The sequence below is a fragment of the Alligator sinensis genome, unplaced genomic scaffold (assembly GCF_000455745.1).
Source record: "Alligator sinensis unplaced genomic scaffold, ASM45574v1 scaffold221_1, whole genome shotgun sequence".
NCBI classification, from domain to species: Eukaryota; Metazoa; Chordata; order Crocodylia; family Alligatoridae; genus Alligator; species Alligator sinensis.
This window is the reverse complement of record NW_005841948.1, coordinates 2320910-2344967: the sequence shown is the minus strand read 5'-3', so window position 1 is coordinate 2344967 and position 24058 is coordinate 2320910. Positions and strand designations below refer to the sequence as shown.

Genomic DNA, 24058 nt, shown 5'->3' with positions numbered 1-24058 from the left:
GAGGCAAAGAATTCATTAAAGAGGTCAGCTTTTTCATTTGCCGCAGTCACCAGATTGCCAAGCCTATCCTGTAGGGGCCCCACGTTACCCAGTGCTTTCTTCTTACTCTCTATGTATTTGAAAAAGGACTTTTTATTATCCTTAATTTTGGTTGCTAGCCCTAGCTCCATCTCTGCCTTGGCCTTCGAGAACTCATGGCGCTCAGGTGAAGTGCCGGAAGATTGGAAGAAGGCCAGCGTGGTGCCTATCTTCAAGAAAAAGAGGAAAGTAGATCTGGGGAACCCATCAGCCTGACCTTTATCCCAGGGAAGATCTTGATAAAAATCACTAAAGAGACCATTCTTGACAAACTGCCTGAAGGCAACTTCCTAAGCGGTAGCCAGCACAGGTTTGTTGCGGGCAGGTCTTGCCTGACCAATCTCATCTCCTTCTACGACCAGGTGACATCACCTGGACAAGGGAGAAGAGATTGATGTCATATATCTTGATTTTAAAAAAGCTTTCAATCTGGTATCCCATGATCATCTCATAGAAAAACTGGCCAACTGCAGCCTCGGCTACATCACAGTCCGCTGGCTGGGGGACTGGGGCCGAGGTCGGACCCAGAGAGTAGTAGTTGATGGAAGTCAATCATTGTGGTGCACCATGACCAGTGCAGTTCCCCGAGGCTCCATCCTTGGGCCTATTCTTTTCAACATCTTCATTAATGATGTGGACATTGGTACCAGAAGCTGACTGGCAAAGTTCACTGATGACACCAAACTTTGGGGTAAAGCGATGACAGGATGATGACACCTGATGACAGGATGATGATCCAGGCTAATCTTGACAGGCTCAGAAAACAGGCCTTATGATGAGAGGCTGAGAGCTACGGAACTCTTCAGCCTGGAAAAGCGCAGGCTCAAGGGTGATCTGGTGGCTGCCTAAAAGTATATAAGGGGTGTACATCAGGATCTGGGGGAACATCTGTTCACCAGAGAGCCCCATGGGATGACAAGGTCAAACGGTCACAAACTCCTCCAAGACTGTTTCAGGCTGGACATAAGGAAGAACTTCTTTACTGTCTGAGCCCCCAAGGTCTGGAACAGACTGCTGCCAGAGGTGGTGCCAGCACCTACTCTGAACTCCTTTAAGAGTCAATTGGATGTTTATCTTGCTGGGATCTTGTGACCCCAGCTGACTTCCTGCCCCTGGGACAGGGGACTGGACTCGATCTTCTGAGGACCCTTCCAGCCTTAATGTCTATGAAATCTATGAAATCTATTAAATTTATATTCACCTTACAACATTTTGATATTAATAACCAATCTGAACCAATTATCAGTACAGCACATCTAAATATTTCATTTAAAAATCAGCCTCTTACAAAACATTATTTAACAATTTAGAAAAAAACCTTATGAATATATTCCAGTTAATGAGTCAAGAATTAGTAGATTTTTTAACATTTTACTATGTCACAATTATTAACACAATTCATTCAATCTGACTTTCTATCAGAAGTTCAATGCACATTTTGTCCATAACTTTAAGTGCAAATATTGCTGCACTTAAATAAATATATTTGACTGAGATTTTTTTTCCCACTTAGCTAGCAGTTAAATAAGTATTACTTGAGAAAATCACAATTTCTTACATTCTGCTCAGCCAATGAATACACAAGCTGTGGAAGAATGTCTCCTTTAACAACTGCCTCTGCCAGGTCATCATTATAATTGGCGAGTCTCCCAAGAGCCAAAGCAGCCGTCTGTTGAATAGTTGGGACCACATCCAGCAGAAGAGGCCTCAGCAAAGACATTACACCTGAGTTACATTGGGAAGAAAAAAGGCCACACAGTAAGTAGAGATCTATATAAATACCTGTGGGTTCTTTCATAAAAAACCTGTTATATATACACACTTAGAGTATATATTGTGGGAAGTATGTACTAGTTCATATACTCCATAGAAAGCAAACCTGACATTCTTGCTAATAATCTATAATGTGTAATGCTAATAATCTATAATGTTCCTGCTTCTTTTCCACAACATTAATTAATTTTTAAATATAATCAGAAACATTTACAAACTCAAGCTGCTTTAATCTGTATTTTAAAAATATAACAAATATGTTAACAAGGAAATGTAAATATACACAGGAAATTCTATCTTGGGCTCCTGGTGATTAAACATTAGCATGTCACTCATGACTTATACAGCTACCTCAACCTCTTGATGGAATTATACCAGATTACATTACATATATTATAAAGTGACTAATTTGGGAAGCGATAGCTGTAATATATTGCTCGCTAGATAGAAGATTTATTAAAATGTCATTATAATAATTATTTATTATTTCATTATGGTGGTGTCCACAATGTGCTAGCCAAACATAGACCATGAACAGGCATTACATTTGTGCTGGGAGAAAAGCCCAGCACTAAAAGAGGGTGCATAGCCATTCAAGAGATTTCTTGTGGAAGAGAAAAGGCTCTTCCGCAAGTTAAATCAGACACCTATGAGGAAAATCTCACTGTTCCTGACCTAATTTAAATGGTTGTACACATCTCTCAAATGCAGAGGACACCTAATAACCTACCATTCTCTGTTTTCTTTTCCTCCTTCCAAGGAAGGGAGGGTGAACACTAGGGGCTGAAACCCTCCCCCTCTGTCTGGGACAGCTGCGCTTAACTACCAACTGGGAGCCTGCCCCCCTCCCAGACAGAGCATAGAGCAGGATGTCAATTAACTGGCTTCCCTAAGGGTGAGGGTGGTCCAGGGTGCAGTACAGACAGTCAAAAAGCCTAAGGCTGAATCAATTCAATCTTTGCAGGTTAGTCTAAGCAGCGTAGATTGAACTGACAAGCAAGTGAACAGACATTCACTTTTGATTCTGAAAATGCAGCCATATGCCAGCAGTGTCTCAGGCCAGAAGCCAAGGGATGCTAGAGCACACCTTCCTGCTCTGCTGGAGCAGACAGCTTGGGCCAAGGCTAGGCTGTCCATTCTGTGACGGGAGGCTTGCTGGGAAGGTGCAAAGCATCCTGGGATGCTGGGGGACTGTGAGTTAACTTGAATCTGGAGTGGCTCTGGAGCAGAAGTTCAAAAAACTGATTTAAATTAAATAAGTCAATTCTGTTACTACATCCATCCAGGTTTATCTTAAACTAGTTTCAGCCATTCTGAAAACAATTTGTATGCACTGAACTTCTGTTGTGTTATAGATCTAAACCAGTTTCTGATCACTTATATCCATTTATGTGTAATTTCTGTCCCTAGCCCTAGTGCTTCTTGGCTGGAGAGCTTGCCTGTGAAGCTTTCCATCCAGGGGGCTGGAACACATGTATGCTCCAACTCCTGGGTTACTTTTCTACTTGTAGAAATGAATGCCTGTCCATAGCTATAAAAAAGGTAGAGTCCCTAACCCAAGGAGTATACATAAAATATGTACACTGCTGACTGTAGAGTTTGGATACATTGTTCCTGAAAATAGGCAGAGAGATAAAATAATTTCATAAGAAACATTTATTATCCATCAGAATCACAAATGATAATTAAAAAATATAAATAAATCCATAATGCCTAGATTAAACAATTTGAAAGGGAGGAGACTATGCTTACCGCACTAGTAGTGATTCTTTGAAAATGTTTCCTCCAAGTGTTAATACCGGTAAGATGTGTTACTTAATGCTCCCGAACTGTAAGAACCCCAGCTGAAAAGCAATGGCTCATAAAGTGGCAAGAGTGCTGAGCCCAGCTCACTCATTCAGGGTCATGGCTACATATATATACCAATTACTTCAGTTCTTTCAGTTATACTAGTTTTCACCAGCTAAGGATGTAGTCTAATGTGGTCATATCTACACATTCATTAATGAGCTGTAGTTACTGCACATTTAGTTTAGTACTTCCTTAACGAAGTACTAACTGAATGTGCAGTAACTACATTTACTATGCAGTAGCACCAGTGCAAGGTTTTTTGTGACCATTAATGCACAGTAGCCTAATGACACTGTGTAGTAGCTTATTAGCATGGTTTGTGACCAGCACACAACTGTGCAGAGTTATTAGGCTACTGCACAGTAAGTGTGTCATGTCAACACACCCTGTCTATAGCAACAAGGGGAACAAAAGGGAGTACTCACAGAGACTTCAAAAGTTCATCAACTTTGTCAACACTATGTTGAGGTTCCATAATGGAATAAGTTCTCTTTCAGAGTCTTGTGATGATAACATGACTGAAAAATTTAGAATTGTCTATTGGCAAATGGTACACACTGGCCATGTATAGACAAAACGAGAGGCATGTGCGCACGACACTTTAAAGTGGGCTAAATGCTCTTGCACCACTTTAATGGTGTTAGTTTTTGCATGCCTTGGCAGCATGTTGTGCATTAATTCCAGCCACTGTAGGAAATTCGGTGGGGTAATGTGCCTTAAATGACTTGGGGTGCTCAACTCCTTTGAGTTTTAGTTTGCTGGCCCTACAGCCATGGAGCAAAGCACCAGGCTCCGTGCAGCTCTACAACTCTGCAGGAAGCCCTGCAGGTAGTCCGACAGTAACCCAGGAAAGCAGCTCCACCCAAGAAAAGTGGTGACCCTGATTTTTCTTTTTTTCCCCCTGGAGACTGCCTGAGCTGCGCAGGGGCCCGGTGCTTCCCTCCGCAGCTGCGGTATTCCCCAGGACCGCCCAAGCTGGGTGCCTGCAGGCAGGTGCCCCCTGGGGGGGCGGGCTGCAGCTACCATGGAGGGAAGAAACAGCCCCCCACCACAGGCCAAGGACCGCACTGCCGGCCAGCAACTCATCCTCCCCTCCCTGCTGAAGAGACAGGTAAGTCAGCGAGGTGTGTGCACGACACAGAGGTTTAATCAGCCCTAAATTGAAGCAGTGTTTTTTAAAACCCACCACTTCAATTTAGGGCCCCTGTTTCGTCTACACACGTCCACTGGTGTTAGTTAGACAAGCACATCTTGACAAAAGACAAAGGGAAATTGAGATTAAGAACGAAGACAAGTTAGAGATAGATTCTGTGGCTGCGTAATATAGAGACAGACTGGGTATGTCTACATGTGAATATTGATGTGACAAGATAAACTCCAGCACAGTTCATGCTGGAATTTATTGCTCCTGGGTGCAGTGTTTATGCATGCACCTGGGACTGCATCACGTTGAACCAGAGCAGTGGCTGCCGGGGACCCTAAGGGGTCAGTCTGCAAGCCCAGGGTTGTTCCTGCCTGGCTCGAGATGCTGCAGAGGCGTTGGCTGGGGCACAAGGGTGCTACAGCTATCCAGCAGGCAGTCCCACACTGTAGCACCCTTGTGCCCCAGCTAGCTCTGGTCACCATCTACATGTGCATTGTGGCAGAGTAGATAACTCTCCCATAGAATAGTACTTGTGATGGGCAGTGCTATCCTATGGTGGAGTTAATTAATTTACTCCGCTTAATAGCACCGCTCGTGTAGACACTGACACTTCACTGTGGACCTAATTAGGCAGTATGTGTGTCGTGTAGATGTACCCACTATTACCAACTCTGTACCAAATCTATCCTATCCTCAAAGGCATGCACTCAAGATTTTCTGAAGAGATGAATTCAGGCTTAGCACCAATGAAACTGTCACAGGGTGTTTAGCCCCTGGAGCTGAGGTTCTCATAACCAGTGAAGCCTCTAAGCCCAACAGTGGTTCCAGTGGCACTACAGACACAGACCCTAATTTGTTTTAAACCAAATTCTTTGATGCCTGTCATATCTCAATGTGTCTGCCCAATAACTATTATTTAACATAGAAAGGCCCTACAAACCACTCAGCAATAGGTCTCCCTCAGAAAAAACACATAGAATGTTCCCCCACCTCTGGAAAAACAAAACCCACCATTTGACCCCACCCTTATCATGAAAGTTTCTGGGAGCAGGACTAACCCAAAAAGTCTAAATCTTGAAGCATGGGGACACTATACACAAGACACGATGGCGCTTTAGAGTGGTTCTCAGAGTGTAAAAGTGCCCTGAGGCACTAGAGGTCACCTCATCTCAGAACATTTGCTTCAAGAGTTGGTGTTTAACTACTCTGGTGGGCACTACTGCCCATACCCAGCAGGTATGGGCACTAGGTGAAATATTCACAAGTCCCTACAAAGAGAAAACATTTAAATTGTAATCGCTGCATGACGTTATAGAGTCACCAGATAGTTAATGACTCTGTAGTTAATATTACATCAAATTCTCTTTTGAATGAGACAATTGCAATCTCCATACCATAATTTGACATGGCCCAACAGAAGTAGGAACAGGGCTCAGGAGTCCCAACAAACCAAGGTCTGATCCTCCAATATGCTGGAGTCAATGAGAATTTCGCTCACCACTTCACAGGAGACACAAGTTGGCCACCAAACTAATATCTTCTCACAGATTGGCCAGAAAGATCTTTACCAGCATTATTATATAAATCATACACCATTTCAAAATGTGCTCAGTGCCTACCCCAAAGACAGTGCCTACCCCAAAGATCTTAAGTGCTCATTAATTATTTTATAGCCTTATCCTCTGACAAATCCCTATTACTGCTGCATGAAAAGATATTGGGTTCACATCCAAGAATGTTCTGTTATGTTTCCTGTCTAAAGTGATATGTTACATGCTGATGTACTCCAGGACTGAAACAACACAGAATTCCCACAGCGTGAGCAAGAATTGTTCAGGACCTCGGGGGAAAGTTGCTTTCTGTTGCTCTCTCTCACTCTTGTTTTGACTAGAAACTTCACTCTGAACCAAAGATGTTTTCTAAAAGAAATTTTGTCCAACATGGTAAGTTGTAGGAGAAATTTTGATTTTGGTGAATTGTCATTTTCCAGCCACAGAATTTTCATCCATATTTTCTTAACCACTTTCACTTCCAGCTCCGCTAATCACAGAATGAAATATACACCACTCTTTCAAAGTCATATTCTATTAAATGCTCCTGGTCAGTCACCAACAGAGCATTCCTAGACATTATCCAAACCTGCATATCAGTGTGTATATGTGAGTGGTCTTCAGACTCAAACCTGTTAACGTTTTGGAGCAGATGTAACTTTGACTGAAACAGAACTTAAAACAGTTTAGATCAAAAGAGTCTGGAAGCCAGACTGAGATCAGGCTTGTGGCCTGTCTGACACATCCTGATTCTGTAGAACAAAACATTTCTTCTTTTTTTTAAATGTATGTCTACATTTTTTTAAATGCATGTCAAGACCACACATTGTCTTGAAAACACAGAAATGCATTTGAAGAACATCTTCTAAGTTAATGGATATAAATTTGTCTTCTACAACATAGAGAGAACTTGAGCCTAAAAAAATGGCTCAGAAAGGAGTAAACTACCCTGCCCATTGGAAAATTAATACTAAACCAAGTGATGATACTCTAAGGACCAGCAAAAAATATTTCACTGATGATCATTTTGGTTGTGAAGCAGGGAAAATAATGAGAATGAAGCCCATTCAGAAAACTCTTGCAGAAAGTGAGAGCTACTGAAGGAAAAATGCAGTGAGAAGACAGGTAACAGGATGGAAAATGGGGAAAAATTAATATAGGATGGAAAAAGTTGAGAAACAAAAAGTAGAAATAGTGATAGTCCTAAAGGAGAACATATTTTCCAAGAGTGGTGCCTGAAAGTGACAAAAGGTACTGAACAAAAAATGATGGCAAAAAGTTAGCACAAAGAAACCTTCTCACACCAGACACTCTATTCTGTTTGTTGTACAAACTAACTATTCACCTCAGCAGGGCATTCAGAGAGGACTAAGGACATTATGCAATCCTAGATTATGCCATGCATACAGAACAAAAATTAAATCTCCCTCCACAGAATGAAGGAGGCCTAGTATCTATTAGTGGTCTCAACTCTCCTCAGTCAACAGATCAACTCCTCAAGGTGCCCCAAGTTCCCAAGATTTCTCACATCTTGAGTATAACAGAGTATTTCACTCTCAGTATTAAATGTTTGCAATTGTTTACTTGCAGGTGGTACATCATACATGTTAATCAATTTTGACCATAGGAAGAGCAAAGACATCCAGCTTTCTTTCCACATGTTTTGGTGACAACAGCACTGTCCGCACAGGATGGACTCCCTTAACACATCTACTAGAGACATTTGCTGTGGATCTGACTAATTAGCTCCACAGTAAAACATCAGCATCTACACGTGTAGTGCTATTAGGTTTGAGTAAACTAATTAACTCTGCCATAAGAAAGACACAAGTACAATCCTACAGTGGAGTTATTTACTCCTCTTCAATGCACGTGCAGACGCTGATGGGGTGGGCTAGGGCACAAGGGTGCTTCAGTGTGGGGGCTGCCTGCTGGCTAGCCCTGTACTGTAGCACCCTCATGCCCCAGCAAGCCCCCGCCCTCCAGCACGTTGAGCCAGGTCAGAGTTTACTGTGCTGGAGTTTATTCAGCCACACTAATTTCACATGTAGATGCACCCAAAAGGTACATCATTCCTGTCTGGGGCCCAACCTTGTTCCTCTTGAAGGTAACAGGACTCTTGCCAGGGACCTCCACAAGAGTAAAGGCTCATGGTATATAAATAATGGCTGCAATATTGAGCAAGTAATTTTTATTCCTGAAAGCCACCCCAATTATATCGAGCAAACTATTATCCAAGCTCCTTCCTTTAACAAACCACTACCTAGCAACTTCCCAAGGATCTGTTTCTATTGAGTTTGTCTATTGATTTTCTTCTGGCCAAACAGACCCTGATGCTTTTCACCTTCACACCTAGAGCAAAGTCTACCTGCACCACACCCCAAAGATTTCCTAGCCACCACCCTTGCAGGAATTTCCACAGGTTGAATCAAAATAGTTTTAACACTGACTTAAAACATAAAATCAGATAAAACTTCCAACAACAATTTGGTTTATAAAAACATGAACACACAGATTAGGCAATAGTCCAATTGTAAACTACTTCAAGTTTGGGGTTTGTGGATTTTTTGTTTTTCTTTTTTAATCTCAGTGAGAAATATTTGAGTAATTTAAACCAGAAATGAAGCTGCTGCTATTCTCCCTGTACAACCATTATAATAACTCTCACAGTGCTAGTTTCAAGGCCCTGGAAGACCTTCTAAATTAGGAGCTATCCCAGTGAAAGCTAAGCAGGTCCATATGCACATGCACATGTAACACCCACAGACACTTGTGCTGTGTATAGCAGAGTGTACCCCTTTGGTTGCTATATATTGTGTGTTTTTTTCTATATTTACCTTTTTCCCCCTTTTCTCCTTTGGCCTGTTGCTTTAAAGAGAAAACATATGATCTAGCCATGTGGGCAAGATGGCCCCTATTGTTCTGGCCATGTGTCTGCACATGGAAAGCTGGGGCCTTGTATCTGGGTAATATATGTAAAATCCTCTGATCTGGGTGGCCAGGGGGTGGGGAGCAGAAGCTTCTCCAGGTGGACTGATTAGGAGAGAGACTGAATCATGGTATTCCCTGACTGGATATGGCTGAAAGGATGTCAGGCTCAGGGATATAAGGTCAGCTAGGCTAGTTTGGAGTGGGGGAGAAGCTGCTATGAGCTACTGAAAAGAGAAGTCCCCTCCAAAGGGAGAAGGAATCAGCAGCTAAAAAAGGAGAAACTCAGGCCATATAATCCAGTCCAGAAATTTTGGACTATGTGTATGCTGGCTGGAGCTGCAGTTACCCCCACACACAGCCTCTCCATGGAATCAGAGATCGGTGCTCTACCACTTTTCCAGGAGTGGCGAGGGGCCCCCGCACCACAACCAAACCACTGACCACAAGCAGCTTCCCAATGTGTGATCAACCCCAATCATAAGACAGCTCCAGCATGGACCCTGGAACTAACCCTTTGTAGGTCCCAAGTCCCAGATTGGCCTGGGCTGGGGTGAAGTCTTTCTAAAGGGGTTCAGCCTATGAACTGTAGTTCTATTATATTGTGTTTAAGGTTCTGTTTTGGGGGGTTTTTTGTTTGTGTTTTGGTAATAAATTTGTACTTGTTGGTTTATACTGCTTGCAAGAATTAGCATCTGTCTTTATGGAATACCCCAATCAAATGTAGTGATCCCAGATTTTTGGGCTGGGGCTCACCGGGTAACTGTAGGATTACATTCTGGGGTAACTCACCGGGTACCCCAGAATGTAATCCTAGCCCTTGCTGTCAACCTGTGCTTGGGAGAAGGATTACACAAATATTTCCTGTTAAATATTCTCCTTTGCATCACATCTCCATAACCATACCCATGATCTTGGGTAGAGAAATGTCTCCCCAACCCCAGCCAGGTCATGAAGTGCTACAGGGGTTTGGGAGCAGGGCTTAAGGGGTTGGGGGTTCAGGTGGTGTCTTCCTCGATCCTCCTGGTTTCGGGCTACGGGCTGAGGAGGGAGAGGAGGATTGAGGTAATAAACCAAAGACTGCGGCACTGGTGTCATTGTGAAGGCTTTGGCTTCCATGACCACAGTCCGCTCTCTGGTGAGAGAGGCAGTAAGCTGCTGGGAAGAGATGGCCTCTACCTCTCTCCACAGAGGAGGAGGCTCTTCTCAGCCAGACTGGCTGACCTGCTCCACCGGGCTTTAAACTAAGCCCGCAGGGAGATTGGGGGACTACCGCCACTGCTGGCCCACTGAGCAACCTTTACAAATCCAGCAGGCCAAGGCACTTAAGGGAACCCACCCCTGCCCCAGCCCTGGAGCGATCTGTAGCCAAGGCAAGGCCCCCAAAGGGACACTTGCGTGCCTGTACACAAATGCCAGGAGCTTGGGGAATAAACAGGATGAACTTGTCCTCCTGCTTAACACAAATAACTATGATGTCATAGGGATAACGCAGACCTGGGGGGACTCCACCCATGACTGGGCCACAGGTATAGACAGCTATACCCTGTACAGGAGAGACTGAGTGGACAAAAGGGGCTGGGGTGTAGCTCTCTATGTCAAGGAAAATTATGCATCCCTGCAAGCCGACATTGGTGCCCAGGGTGGACGACTGGAGACCCTCTGGGTTAAAATCTGTGGGGAACATGGCACAGGGGGCACAATTGTGGGAGTCTACTACAGACCTCCTACCCAGGATCAAGAGCTTGACCAGGAGTTTGCCATGGAATTGGCTGAGGCCGCACATTCCCAGTGCATGGTTGTCATGGGAGACTTCAACTGCCCAGACATCTCATGGGAAGAGCGCTCAGCCAAATCCAAGTGGTCGCAAAGCTTTCTCTCGTGCGTGGATGAGCTCTATCTGATGCAAGAAGTCGATGGGCCGACAAGAGGTAAAGCGCTGCTCGACCTGGTTCTGGCAACCGGGGACGATTTAATCAGCGACCTAATGATCAAAGGGAAGCTGGGTGACAGTGACCATGAGCTGATCACCTTCACCATCTACCGTAACGCTGGCAAGTCAGTCAGCAATACAGAAGTCCTCGACTTCAGGAAAGCTGACTTTGACAAGCTCAGGAGGCTTGTCAGGGAGGCCCTAAAGGGCCACAACCCAAAGGAGAGGGGAGTTCAGGATGAGTGATGCTCCTCAAGGGAGCGATCCTGGATGTGCAAGCAAAGTCTATCCCATCTCGGAGGACAGGCAGCAAAAGGGCACAGCAGCCCCTTGGCTCTCCAGGGAACTAGCGGACCAACCTCCTGCATCTAAAAAGACAGACCTACAAAGGATGGAGAACTGGATCCACCTCCAAGGACAAATACTATGCACCGGTCCGGACCTGTAGGGGGTGAACCAGGAAAGCCAAGGCTGTGACGGAACTCCAACTAGCTACAAGTATCAAGGACAATAAAAAGTCCTTTTTTAGATATGTGGGGAGCCGGAGAAAAAGCAAGGCAACATTGGACCCCTGCTAAACCAGATGGGACAACTGACAATGACACCCAGGAAAAAGTCAACTTGCTAAACGGGTACTTTGCGTTGGTCTTTCACCAGTCCCGTGGGATGCCCCTGCCCATTATGGGACAGGGAGGCCTGGGTAAGGGAGATTCCTTATCCTCCACCAATGCTGACCTCATGAAGGATCACCTTGAGAGGCTGGACACCTTCAAGTCAGCCGGCCCTGACAGTTTATACCCCAGGATTGGAAGAAGGCCAATGTGGTGCCTATCTTCAAGAAGGGTAAGAAAGTGGATCTGGCAAACTACAGGCCCATCAGCCTGACCTCTATCCCAGGGAAGGTCTTAGAAAAGGTTATCAAAGAGACCATTCTTAACAGACTGGCTGATGGCAACATCCTGAGGGATAGCCAGCATGGATGTGTTGCGGGTAGGTCTTGCTTGACCAATCTTATTTCCTTTTACAACCAGATGACCTATCACCTAGCCAAGGGAGAAGAGATTGATCTCATATATCTTGACTTTAAAGAAGCCTTTGATCTTGTATCCTATGATCACCTCTTAGCAAAACTGGCCAACTGAGGCCTCGGCTTCACCATGATCCGCTGGGTGGGGAATTGGCTCTATGGTCAGACCCAGAGGGTGGTGGTTGACAGAAGTCAATCAGCGTGGTGTGCTGTGACCAGTGAGGTCCCTCAGGGCTCTGTCCTTGGACCTTCATTATTCAACATATTCATTAATGATGTGGACATTTTTATCAGAAGCGGACTGGCCACATTCACCGAAGACACCAAACTTTGGGGTAAAGCATCCACACCTGAGGACAGGAGGGTGATCCAGGCTGACCTCAACAGGCTCAGGAAATTGGCAGACGAGAACCTGATGGTGTTTAACACTGAAAAATGCAAGGTTCTCCACCTTGGGAAGAAAAACCTGCAGCATGCTTATAGGCTCAGCAGTGCTATGCTGGCTAGCACTATGGGCGAAAGGGACTTGGGGGTCATGATTGATCACAAGATGAACATGAGCCATCAATGTGATGCTGCAGCTACTAAAGCGAGCAAAATGCTGGCTTGCATCCATAGATGCTTCTCTAGCAAATCCCAGGATGTCATCCTCCCACTGTACTCAGCCTTGGTGAGGCCACAGCTGGAGTACTGCGTCCAGTTTTGGGCTCCACAATTCAAAAAGGATGTGGAGAAGCTTGAAAGAGTCCAGAGAAGAGCCACGCACATGATCAGAGGTCAGGAAAACAGACCTTATGATGAGAGGCTGAGAGCTATGGGACTCTTTAGCCTGGAAAAACGCAGGCTCAGGGGTGATCTGGTGGCTGCCTATAAGTTTATTGGGGTGCTCACCAGGATCTGGAGGAACGTCTGTTCACCAAAGCACCCCATGGGATGACCAGGTCAAATGGTCACAAACTCCTCCAAGACCGTTTCAGGCTGGACATAAGGAAGAACTTCTTTACTGTCCGAGTCCCCAAGGCTTGGAACAGACTGCCACCATAGCTGGTGCAAGCACCTACTCTGGACTCCTTTAAGAGTCAATTGAACATTTATCTTGCTGGGATCCTATGACCCCAGCTGACTTCCTGCCCCTGGGGCAGGAGGCTGGACTTGAAGATCTTCTGAGGTCCCTTCCCGCCCTAATGTCTATGAAATCTATCCTCAGCTTCTTAGTCATCATGGATTCAAAGGAAGTCTATAGCCATTAAAAGATAAATCACTTTTAACATCCACATCTCAAGTGGGGTTGAGGCAAAGGTCTGATTTGCCTTAATTCAACAGGCAAATGCCGGCTGCTGCCTCTCATTAGCAAGGAAAATCTTCAGGGTAATAACAGGTTCCAGGTTTTGTCTTCCCATGTGATCCTGTACCCAAACAAACAGTGAATTTATTTGAGATCGCAACCTTTGTTTTGTTACTTCTATTGCTTGGGTGGAAAACAAATGACAACTTAAAATCCTTACCCCTAGAAAAAGGAACAAATTTAACAAGTCACAAAAAAGAGAAAAATCTTCCACATCACCCTCTAAGCATCTAACTCCCTCTCCTCCAGCAACTGATGACCACCTTTTCCCAATTCAAATCCTCTTTAAAAATAAGACTTAAGAAGACCAGAAAAAACAAAGTTTCCCCACCAAGACTTTAAAAAGTTTGCATATCATTTGATGCCCTGCAGCATATTTTGTACTTGAACTGCATTGTCCACCTACCTTAAATTATCAGGTCATCTATCAGGTCACCAACTATCAGATGTTGTCTTCTGTCTTGCACAGTGTCTATTGCATTGAGGGTATTCAGTAAGTTAATAATAATAATCAAGCCTTCAACACATAACCTAGAGTTTTCAAGAATCATGATTCCCAAATTCTGACATAAGCCCAATTGAAAAGAAACACTTTAGAATACTATGCAAGTTTATTTCCACCTTCCCTAGGCTTCCTAGTACCAACTTTGCCCTCATGGAAGCAAGTTTCCCTGATGACTAATTAAGGAGAGACCCTTCACCTACCTGTCTCAAGACATTCCCTTTCAGTGAGATCTTGATACCCAGTAGTTCTCTGCCCACATTCATTTCCTGGACAAAGCATTCTTATCATCTCCACTTCTCTGCTTGAGTACAACCAGGATTCTCCAAATATGAACACTGAACACTCTGGCAACAGGGTTTTTGGATAATCAAGCAGTTTTCCATGTAATTAACAGATGGTAGAGCACGTGGTACAACTCAGTTTGTCAGCAGGCCCAGAGGAGCCAGAAGCAGTTAGGAGTAACAAGCGACTTACATTTAAAAGCAGATTCAGGCAGCCATTTCACAGGCCTCTTCTACATGAGCATGAAAGATGCAGGGATCATAAGTACTAATCTATTAAAAACATGTCACAGGGCTACTCAGCACCCATCAGCAAGATCTGCTACCCAGCAGGGGCATGGAGGTGAGGGAGTCAGAATGAGCTGCTCCTCTGGATGGCTAGTTCAATAAGTCCCCCACCTGGCATTTTCACTAAACAGCAGCTGCCATCAGGACTTCAACCTCTCCCCATTTCCTGTGGTTTCCTCCACATAAGCTGAAGCAGCGACACAAGGGGCAGAGGATCCAGGAGCAACAGGTTCCTTTCAAAGCAATCTCTTCACCCTTGATGACATATCCTCTTTTTTCCCTGGGACATTTCTGGCACCTTCACTAACATACATGCTTCTCTCCTTCACCAGGAAACTCCACATCTCTGAACCCCTAAAAATCAACTACCCTACTTCACTCCAACAACCCAAGGTATGCCTGTGATGCATAGGGCTGTGTATCAGAGATTCCCGAGTTAGCTACGGTAAAAAAAAGCAAGTGTGATGGCACAGAGCTCTGTGTGAACTATACCTAAGAGCAGTATGCAACTATATTCTATTCTAACTTGCATGATTTTCCTATCTATCCTGAAAAACAGCATATATCACCCAGTCTGATGTTCCATGTTGTCACCAGTACCCAGGTTGTCTTTTCTTGAGCTAACTGGGGTATCTCCATGCTACAATACAGTGCACAGTGTTGATGTATTCCATGATTCCAGTGCTAATTTCTTGTCTAATGATCTCCCCTTAATATGCTTGTTTCCCTCCTTTGCCATATCAGAAATTCCCATTTTCCATTCACCTCAACAGCTCTCTTTTGTCTTCTTCTTTCTTCTCACTGAAGTCATTCAAAAGTAGTTGAGAACATTTAACACCTCACAAGACTGAACTCATAAACCCAAATCCTCCAACTAAATATGTGAAAGTGAGACATCTCTCCACTGAAGGAGAGATCCTAGAACACAGACTTTTCAGGGTAGGTAACAAATTTTATTGTGTGCATGTGACCCCATAACCCATATTCCTGGGACTCCAGTGGCTTCAGGAGAAAGCTTGCAAAGCACTGTGTCGTTTATAGAATTAAGTAGAGTAAATTCTTTTTCCATTTCTTCATGCATTGGGCCAAATACTTCAGTCCTTACTCAGAGCCTGATTCTTATGACCCTACTCAAGTAATACTTCCAACAAAGTTAGAGTTTTCCCTCAAGAAGGACTGTCAGACCATCCCATTAAAACAAGTTTATGAAAGGGAGAACCCTATGTAAATGCAGGCAAAAATAGTCCCTACAGGAACCCGAACAATCTGTCCTCAGACCAAAAACCATCTGAAGCAATTCTGCCAATATGGGATGACTATATGGCAAACAATTAGAACTGGAGCTGAAAACAAGCCATTCTTCATGACCTCATCCTTTCTCCTCACCAGGATCTTCCATATCAAATCACCTTTTGCCATAATACTTCAGTAGATTCCAATCCATCTTCTGCTTTTTAGAGACTCAATTTCCTTCAGCTTTTTAGTTTCCTGTATGCTTGGCTAACAGGAACTTCTATCTTCACCAGCACCTGTTTCTTGCCACTTCCAGAAGGGTTTTAGTCTCCCAGAAATCAGTGGAGGTTTTTCAAGTTGTTCTATTAAGCTAATCATCCTTGTACCACAGAATCTCACAGACAGTCAATAATATCTCTTGAACATATAGCTGAGGAAAATATTGTTATTCCTATTTTACAGGAAGGGCGCACAACCTGAATGGATTATATAAGCCAGCTGCAGCACTTCTGAAGGGAGAAACTAGATCTCCTGAGTTCCACTCCTGCATTTTAACAAGATCATCCTCCTTTCTTTGCACTCCTGACTTTTATAGCCTTGTACTCAACCCTCGCTAGTCAGAATGGGGAAGCATCTTTCCCACAGGATGCTAAAAGTGCTTATTATTTGTGTGACAGTTGTGCTTGAATGTCTCACCTGATATCAGGGCCCTATCATGGTTGGCACAGCATAAACACTTTGTGAAGGACAGGTCCTGACCTAAGGGGCTGGCAATCAGGGCTGGTCCAAGGATAATTGGCACCCAAGGCAAACCATGTACCTTGGCGCCCCCGCCACTTCCAATATAGAGGAAAATAAGAAGTCTAGAATGAACTTTTACATGTACTTATTTGATATTCAAAATGAACAATAAAACAATAAAAACAAAACAAAAAAAAATCAGGGACACATCCCCCCGAGTGGGTATGTGCGTTTCCCCAGGAATAAAAAGTGTGTTTCCCCAGGGACAATGTGTGCCACTGCTACTTGTCTCCGGGGAGTGCCTGTGCCACGTGTGCTGTGGCGTGCAACACATTGCCCTGGGTGTGGTGGGGAAGGCTGGGGCCAGCAACTGCAGTGGCCCCAGCAGCCTTACCAGGGTTCCTGGGGGCCTCTGGGAGCTGCAGCCACAGCGATCCTGCAGCAAGGAGCCTGGCCAGCAGCCGAAGTGCAGCTCTGGCCGGCCAGGCTCTGGTTTTGGGCGGCACGCAATGCCACCACATACACCATCCCACTTTTTTTAGGCAGGTTTTTTTGACATGGGGTCACCCCCCCACACCCATGCTGCTAAATTGCAGCACAGAGAATGCCTGCATGTGCAGCATGTGTGGTGTGTGGTGCCACAGACATGTCTGCAGTGCCACATACTGCATGTCTACACTCATCTAGATGTGCCCCAGGAGTTGGTCTTTAGTTTTTCAGCTTTGAAGCCATTTCAGTCATTGTAACATTCTTTTTCTTAATTTTGCTGAGATCCTTAAACAATTTTATAATTTAAAAAGCAACTGTCCCCATTAGTATCCTCTACTACAGAAAAAAAAACACATTATAAATTAAGGGGTTACTCCCACTGGAGGAGAGAATATATACCTAGGGCCAGATCGTATTCCACTTGCTGGGCATCTAGCACATCTAAGTGCATTCTATTCTACTGTTCAAGTCCATGAAAATTTATTAATGCATCTACATTCGTGTAACAGGGAGCCAAGGGAGAAACTGCAGCAAGGCACAAACAGGCCAGAACCTGAGCTACAAGAAGGCAACACAAGCAGACAAAGGCCAATAAGAGGCTGAGACTGAAATTCCAGGCCAGAGTAAGTGGGCCCAGGCTACAAACCTACAGTCAAGTAACCTGTAGGCTAAAGCTAAGAGGACTGAAGCCTATATAGGAAGATAAACAAAGACAAAGTGACACCTGCGAGGCATGGCCATAGCTATGGAGGAGGCTGGAGGCCATGATTAAGAGACCTAGGGCTTAATTAGGGGCCAAGAGGGCCACAGATGATGACCACTAGCTTGGACTAGTGCCAGCCAGGTACTAGTAGACCCACCAGAGTACATGGAGAACCGTAATGTTTTGGGTTAGTGGGCAGAAGGCCCAGAGACCCTAAGAGGTTGGTTATGTTGGTTAGACACTGGTAAGAGCCACCTGTCCCTAACTGGGTGGGACACTCCTGGAATAGGATCATCAAGTCCCAGTTCCAGGCTGCATGACTGCAGGACAGCATTTGTCCTGGATTTGCAGCATTGTGCAAGGATCTGGGTTTCCCCTTGTAGACTGGCAGCATTCCATTCAGGGAAAGACCCAGGCAGCATGTAGAGCAGCTCCCTGCAGGTAAGTTTATGGGGGAAGATGGGCGGGGGGGTGGGGGGGGCAGATCAAGTCCCTCATAGTGAGGGAGGAAATGAGACAGGCACTGGGGATGCTGCCCAGCCAGGGCAATGCATGGGGTCCTGGGACCAGGGTGGGGAGCAGGATAGTCACAAGTATGGGGCCAGGGGGCATGGTGAGGGCAACTCTCTGCCGCCGTGTGCACAGGGAGAGGTGGATGGGGGGCATGTGCCCCCCAGATTTGTGCGCGGGGTAGGGGTGGATGCAGGCTGTGGGCTCAGGGCTCCCTGCCCTGCTGCCCTCCCCCTCGGAGCCTCGCACTGCTATGGTGATGTGCTTCCTGCCTACCTGATAGCAGCCAGAGTGGCAGTGGCATAGAGTTGTGCCGCCCACTGCTGCCAGGTGCGTAGCGGGCACACAACTGGTGTGGGCTCCTGAGGGAAAGGCTGTGCCAGGTGTGGGGGTAGGCAGGCATGTGTCCGACCTTTCCAATTTAAAAAGGCGGTCACCTAGGTGAGAGCACTCTGAGACTCAGGGGCAGCCTTCCAACTGATAGCCAAAGAACATCAAGGCATGGCAGGAGAGATAAACAGGGGAGGTTATATAGAGGACCAGGAGTATGAATAGGACTAGGGTGAGCCCCAGGGGGTGCCAGGACTGCCCCAGAGCTCATCCTGTAACAATTTGTAACATATGGTCATCTTAGCCATAAAACCGAGTCATAAACAGGGATCCTAGTATTCTCTGATTTTAAAAATCCCCAATTTTCAGATTTAAAAAAATAACCCAAAATCCACATTTTTCCTATGTCTATATTAGTGGTGTTTTATTTTAATTGTGGAAAAATGTGGATTTTGGGTTACTTTTTTAAATCCAAAAATTGGGGATTTTTTTATCAGAGAAAACCAGGATCCCTGGTCATATAAAAGCAGGAAGGAGGAGGAGGAAGATGGACCCAGATTAGCATTAACAGTTTTTCAAGGACTTAAGCAGAGTTAACAGGATTGGGTGTAAATGCACAAGTCTGTTTACATGCAGTGGAATATAATCTGGACTTTTAATCTCCAGAAATCAAAAGCAGTTAAATTCATAGGGCTTGATTCTGTTATATTTCTTCATAGTTAATAGTAAATTATTTGAAGAATAATCCCACTAACTTCAGTAGAACTATTTACAGAGTACTGTATTTCACAAAATAAGCAAAGAAGGTAAGAGTGAGGCCCTTAGAATGTCATTGCTGGAAATATACCTTAAGATAGAAATTCAGACCTAGTTCTAAACTGTCCCACAATTGAAGGCAAAATGGTGTTTGGATATAATAACAGGATTGGGGTTAGAGGGGAGGTTGATTCAGGTCCATCTTTAATTACTGTCGGAAATATTCAATTTCTAATATTTGAACTCATTGTTTTTCTTTTGATAATACACTCTGATAGCAAATTTCATGGGCTGTAACTTCCAAAGGATTAGATTTATTTTTAAAAGAACTGTCTAAAGCTATTACCATCAAAATAGACTTCTTTGATAAGTTAGAGCCCATGAGAAACGAGATTTGATAAATGAATTGTTTGTCAGTGTCCCAGCTGCATATTTACCAGCTGAAACGGGTTTTCTGGAGGAGGATTTTTCTTCTTTCAAGACAGCTGCATTAATTATGCATTAAGAAGCCTGATTTTTCAACTATTACACATCCTGAGTAGCATTTACTCATGGGAGTATCCCTGGTCACTAAAGCACCCAAGGTATATATATATCACAGCCAGCAGGAAAACCTACAGGAATTTCTGAGAAGGTTTCCTTGTAATGATCTCTCCATTGTTACATAAGATCAATTGCTCCCACATAGAAACAACCATCAGGACAGTCTCCAGTTGTGGAAGATTCTGTGCCAAATGTGCACACTGGAGGAAGGCCAAGGATATGAAGGTTATCTGCAGTGGTCCCAAATTCCCCTGTCACAGACTCAAGATTTCTAGAGAATGGGCTCTGAACAAAGAATAATGCCGTCTGGAGCTAAATGATTTTTTCTGAGGATTTTCCACAAAATCTGGGATGTATCAGAGAAGGAGGTAGATGTGTATCCTCCCTAGACAACCCAATCTTCCTTTCATCCCCCCCAAGGTTTTCCCTAGCATGGAGCCCAGATTATGAAGAAGGGCCTCTGCAGAATCTGACAGAGCTGCTATAGGGGCTGAGCCCTCTTCCATACAAGAGGCACTGACGATTTACATATACAGTTCTAGGGACACGGTTTGAACCATTGTATTTTAAATGTGCTTATAATATTACTACCCTCTATCTACTACCATAATTCAATTGGCATTGATGTTGCTTTTCCTGTTACTTGCTGTTGGTTTGTGCATCAGCTAGGATGCTAGAAAAGGGGTGCTTAAGGCATAATCAAGATTTTTTTGTAACACAAGATCTCCACATTAGAGGTGTTTGAGCTGGGACAGGAGCATTAATAAAGAGCAGAAAGCCCTCTCAACCTCTACCTATTGAGAAGACATTAAGAATGTAATGTATTTATTACTAAGGATTTGTACAAGTGGTGCCAAATTAGATATTCCTCCCGCATCCTGATCTGTCTTGGTTTTTCAAACTGATTTTTAGGGATATTCCAGGAATAAGACTGGGTTAATTATATAGTAATACACTGTACTGCAGTTATTTCAGGGCCCAATCTTGTTCAAATTTAATTCCATTGTAATTTTGCCACACACGTTGATTAAAATGAAAAAAAAAAAAAAAATCCTGGGCCCTCTAGATCCAAATGCAATGGGCCTCTTGTGTGAGGTGCCAAGCACCCATCAGTTATTAAAATCAGTGATGCCTAATGGCAGTCAGTACCTTTTAGGATTAGGCTCTGCTTCTTGTTAGCTTACAAAAAGTTAGCTTTCTTTTCAGGGATAAGCAGACAGAAAACTTTTTAAATTTATACAGAATAGTTTCATTTTATGTAATAACGAGGCCCCCTCAGGCCTTATTAGAGGCAGTTTAATATAGCAAGACCACGAAAAAGATTTGCCAATTGTCTGCACAACAACTATGCCCCAAAATGTTTTATTAGTCCTTTTTGAAGCAGTTAATCACAACCTAAAAATTCTGCATCTGGCATATCTGGCAAAATAAGTCAAAACTAACAGCTGTTGCTACAATTATAAGTTTATAAACTAGTTTTAAAGGCAGGATTCAGGTTTTGTTTTCCAGTATTTATGGGCCTTACACATTCAAATAAAACATGATAAAAACTCTATAGTTGCAATTATTTCCCTCTTTAGAATAATTTAAAACTTATAAAACAAAGAAATGGTACTAGATTGAGTGACTTCTCCATGCCACTAACCTTAGGCCTGAATATCTGCATTCCTTCATAAAAAATCTCAGTGACTGAGGAGCATGCTGGTTGCACAATGTATGAATCATCTGGCCCATAAGCTGGACACTTCATCCAGTACTGGTTTTGATACACTGACAAATAACTCAGGTTAGTCAGACACACATATTTGGAATGATTAAGTCAAGTATAACTGTGCTTGGTTTAGAGGGGTTGTCTTAAAATAAAACTTTCTCCCTTTTTTTTTAGTATCAAGTATGAGGTTTCTGTCTAAACAAGGGCTCCGGATGTGAACAATTGGCTGAACTGGGCCTTAAAGCAGGTATGTGGGGCCCCATTCTCAGAGATCACAAAAAGTTCTTACTACATTAAATAGTCTCATTTCATAAATGAAGACAGCTAGCAAGAATAAGGGCAGCAGGTTGTACAGATCCCAATTTCCTGAAAGCAAAGTTATTCAAATAGTATTATCAAAGACCTGCTCAATGGATACTGTATTCAAATATGGCTTGCATAATCAGGTTCATGTTTCTTTAACAATAATGTAGGTACCATGATACATTTTTAACCATAATATTAGAAAAATGTTGTTTTCCAGGTTTTCTTTATTTGGACTGCATTTTGGAAAAACTGTGAATTTTGAAAGAGTTAGCAAATAAGTATTTAAAATAAAATACTTTTAACAACTGATACCATAAAAACAGGTAATAATTATCAATACCATAAAATAAGTCAGGCTTTACAGCTCTTTCTCTAAAAGCCTTTTAAGTCTATATTATGTTCTGCTCTTATGCCTTTTTTCTTCTTACTAAATAACATAAGAACTCTGGACAACTGGAGCTGGTGATTAAATGTTAATAATGAAATGGCTATGCTAGGAGTCATTTGCATGACAAAAGATGCTTATTTTAGTTTATTAAACTGCATGAAAGCAATGAGATAGCATGAACTCCTAGACAACTGAACACATTAGACAGGTTAAGATGCTCAATAATTTATAAACAAAATTTGAGGCAAACTGTTACAAAAACCCTTACCTTTCTAATATGATTTTGCTTTACAACATTTTCACAGAGCTCATTTATATTTTAATTTAGTTAGTAATTCCTCATGCCTCAAAATACAGTTTTATTTATAAAACACAAATTCATTATACTGACAAGATGTATTTAAAATAAATGGGAGTGTGTGTGGGCATGGGTGGGTGTCAGCCGGCACACATGCAGACATATACCCAATCCATGCATATGTTTAACTTCCAAATCTCACTCAGGAAGATATGACAAACACATGATTGAATATTACAGCAAAGAGAACCAGGTAAATACCTACAGGAACAGATTAATTAGAAACCTAAAAAGATCTAAGAAAACAAACACAAAACAAAAACTTTATACCTTCCCCAAAAGAATGCCACAGATAATACTGAATCTGAAAAACTCAGACATGCTCCACTTATTCATTCCTCATGCCAAACAATACCCTTTGAACTATTGTGAATTTAACAAAAGAAAACTTTTGTTCTAAAAAATGTTTTCTGGGCTGAAAGTCTTCTTCATCTCTATCAATGAAACCCGCATTTCTATTCAACATGAGCACAAAATAAAGTGCCATTCTTCTCACATCAACAATCCAAACCCAAACTAGAGAGCACTGTTGCCTTTAAGTGTGACAGCTGCTCTTCCTCCTTCTGAAAAGTGCAGTAAATGGGAAGGAAGAAATGTGTAACCGCGTTCCAGTGCCGGTGCATTATCCTCGCAGTCTCTCTGCTTTTCTTGGCACAGCGACTGAGCCTAACCATATAACCACGTACCTGAGGCTCCTGGGCTGTAAAAATACCAGCATGACATGTAAATACAGATTGGCCTGACATGCAAATGCATAAAGGCTTTCTCACTTCACTGCACCTTCACCCTGGGCAGGCACAGAGTGAGCGCGGCGGGGCCCTGCATCTCCGCGGACCCCGGAGCTGTACCTGCGTTTTGGAGGGTCTCCATGTTCTGGGGCCGAGCGGCAAGTTCCGCGACCGTCTGCACGAACTGGGTCCGGGCTCTCTGGTACTGCTCAAACACTGCGGGGCGGAGAGGGGCAGAGTGAGCGGAGGCAGCGCGCAGGGAGCCGCAGGGCCGGAGAGGAGTAAAAGCCCTGCCTCTGGCTCATGGCTCCTGCCGAAGAGCCCGGAGCGGGGAGAGGGACGAGACAGCAAAGGCTCCTGGCGGTGTCTGCTGCGCCCTCCGGGATCGGGGTCCCTAGGGGTGCTCAGCCCCGCAGGCCAAGGCGTGCGGGCGCGGAACCGGGAGCGGGAGCGGGAGCGGGCAGCCGGTGGCTCCGCGCCGCTCTGTGTATCGCTCTCCTAGGTAACCGGGCGGAAGCGCCGCGCGGGGGCGGGAGGCGGGGGGGAGGCGCGGAGGCCC

At 44.0% G+C, this 24058-nt stretch overlaps 1 protein-coding gene across 3 annotated transcripts in view; it reads right to left on the bottom strand.

The window, feature by feature from the left end:
* SPAG6 (sperm associated antigen 6) overlaps window positions 1-23736 on the bottom strand; it is a 51655-nt gene extending 27919 nt beyond the window's left edge. The window contains exons 1-3 of one of the 3 annotated variants that reach the window (XM_025199701.1): window positions 23620-23717; window positions 14036-14101; window positions 1637-1803 (exon numbers count right to left, since the gene is read on the bottom strand). In XM_025199701.1, coding sequence (XP_025055486.1) covers window positions 1637-1798 — 162 coding nt within the window. In that variant the 5' untranslated portion in view covers window positions 1799-1803; window positions 14036-14101; window positions 23620-23717. Of the gene's footprint in view, window positions 1-1636; window positions 1804-14035; window positions 14102-23619 lie in introns of all 3 variants that reach the window. The other 2 variants (XM_025199703.1, XM_025199702.1) reach the window with 2 other exon arrangements.
* Between the last annotated feature and the right edge of the window lie 322 nt (window positions 23737-24058).